The sequence below is a fragment of the Amphimedon queenslandica genome, unplaced genomic scaffold (assembly GCF_000090795.2).
Source record: "Amphimedon queenslandica unplaced genomic scaffold, v1.1 AMPQUscaffold_7064_Cont20981, whole genome shotgun sequence".
Lineage (NCBI taxonomy): Eukaryota > Metazoa > Porifera > Demospongiae > Haplosclerida > Niphatidae > Amphimedon > Amphimedon queenslandica.
In genome coordinates, this window is record NW_003552648.1 from 1 (window position 1) to 2,005 (window position 2,005).

General features: G+C 36.3%; 2 protein-coding genes across 2 annotated transcripts; both read left to right on the plus strand.

Moving 5' to 3' along the window:
- Positions 1-72: 72 nt before the first annotated feature.
- On the plus strand, positions 73-972 carry LOC105315900 (translocase of chloroplast 33, chloroplastic-like; the record flags this gene model as incomplete). The annotated part of the gene is made up of 1 exon (XM_011410673.1): positions 73-972. A coding segment is annotated over one exon (900 nt), but the record flags the coding sequence as incomplete, so codon positions are not given.
- Positions 973-1,303: 331 nt separating this feature from the next.
- LOC105315901 (GTP-binding protein A-like) lies at positions 1,304-1,889 on the plus strand (the record flags this gene model as incomplete). The annotated part of the gene is made up of 1 exon (XM_011410674.1): positions 1,304-1,889. A coding segment is annotated over exon 1 (586 nt), but the record flags the coding sequence as incomplete, so codon positions are not given.
- Between the last annotated feature and the right edge of the window lie 116 nt (positions 1,890-2,005).

A 2,005-nucleotide genomic window follows, 5' to 3' on the forward strand; every position in this document is an offset into this window, starting at 1 on the left:
ACAGCAGTAAATGGAGCAAGAAATGAGGAGAAAGATGAGGCAAAGGAGAATGTACTTGTTCAGTCCATTCAGCAAAACAAAGGAGATGCAAAGAAAATACAAGAAGCCATAGAAAGATTGAGCCAAAGAGAAGAGCCAGTCAATATATTAGTGATTGGTCTCACTGGAGCTGGTAAATCAACACTCATTAATGCTTTACTGGGAGATGCTGTAGCAAAAGAAGGAGCAGGAGCAACATCAGTACAATCTAAACTTGAAGTACACAAAGGAAACTGTGGGGGAATAAAGATAAGGGTTTATGATACTACTGGATTCAGTGATACAAGAGGGAGAAGTGGTAATAGCATTATTCGAGAAATTGCTCAAGCTAATAAGTTTGATTTGATACTGATCTGTTTGAGAATGAATTCCAGAGCAGATGAAAAAGTTAAAGATATGTTCACACTTCTTGCGGCTAACATAAATAAAAAAATGTGGGGTAGATCAGTGATTGTCCTTACGTTTGCTAACACATTCCTTCAACAAAGAAGTATTAAAAAATTACCCAATAAAGCAGATATAATAAGAAATGAAAAAAAAGAATTCAAAAGACATGTTCATGGATTCCTTAGCAGCACATTGAGGAGTGAGACCATTGATGAGATACCATTCTGTATCGCTGGAGAAGAAGAGCGAAAACTACCAACAACTGACAATTGGTTAAAAGACTTATGGAATGAATGCATCAAACGTTGCAATCAGGATGTAAGTGATTTCCTCAGTTTAATAGTAAAATATCGAACAGTAATAGAAGCAGGAGCTATTAGTGGTGGGACTGCAGTAGGAGCAGTGGTGGGTGGAGCAATAGGAGGAGGAATAGGGTCAATTGTGCCAGTAGTAGGTACAATAGTAGGAGCTACAGTGGGAGGCATGATTGGCGGTGGATTAGGAGCTGCTATTACAGGGATTGTAGTAGCTATTAAAAGAAACTAAAAATCAACAACTTCCAATAACAGGACAAGAGGATTGCTGATATTATTGTATTTTAACTGTTCAGTGTGAACATTTTCATTAGTATAAAAAAATTATTAATTAGAATGGCTTTCAATTAATAAGTAGTGATTAATAAAATTACTTCCATCGAAAGGGTGGCATTACTGTACACGGGTAATTAAAGATGCATAAAAATAGAAGTTATAAGAATAATTTAATTCCTTTGAAGGTTCTATATGACATTCACAGCCTGTAATCTGATTGGTTAGTTATAATTATTCATAGCCTGTGTTACCTAGTTACAGGAAGACAACACTGTAATCTTAGAAATATGACAACAAGAGACGATACTATGGAGACAATCCCTGAAATAAATCAATCAATTGTGCCCGCAAGTTTAAGAAATTTAAATGAAGAAGAAGTGAGGATGCTACAAGAGGCTATACAAAGATTAAGTGAAAGAGGAGAGCCAATCAATATATTAGTGATTGGTCCCACTGGTGTTGGTAAATCAACACTCATCAATGCTTTACTGGGAGATGCTGTACAAGAGGGACAAAGAGCAACAGAGGGACAGGGAGCAGCACCAGTACAGTCTGAAGTTGAAGTACATACAGGGAAGTATGAAGGAATTGAGATAAAGGTCTATGATACTACTGGCTTTGGTGATACAAGAGGAAAGAGTGATGTTAGCATTATTGAAGAGATCGCTAAAGATAAAAAGTTTGATTTGGTACTAATCTGCATGAGAATGGACTGCAGGGTAAATGAAGGGGTTAAAAAGATGTTCTCCACTCTTGGAGATATGATGAATAAGGAGATGTGGGATAGATCAGTGGTCGTCCTTACATTTGTAAATACATTCCTTCAACAAAAAAGCATTAAAAAGTTACCCAATCAAGCAGATCTCATAAAAAGTGAGAAAGAAGAATTCCAAAAATATGTCAGAGAATTCATTAAAGGAAAAATAAAAACCGACACCATTGATGAGATACCATTCTGTATCGCTGGAGATGAAGATGAGAAAAAGCTA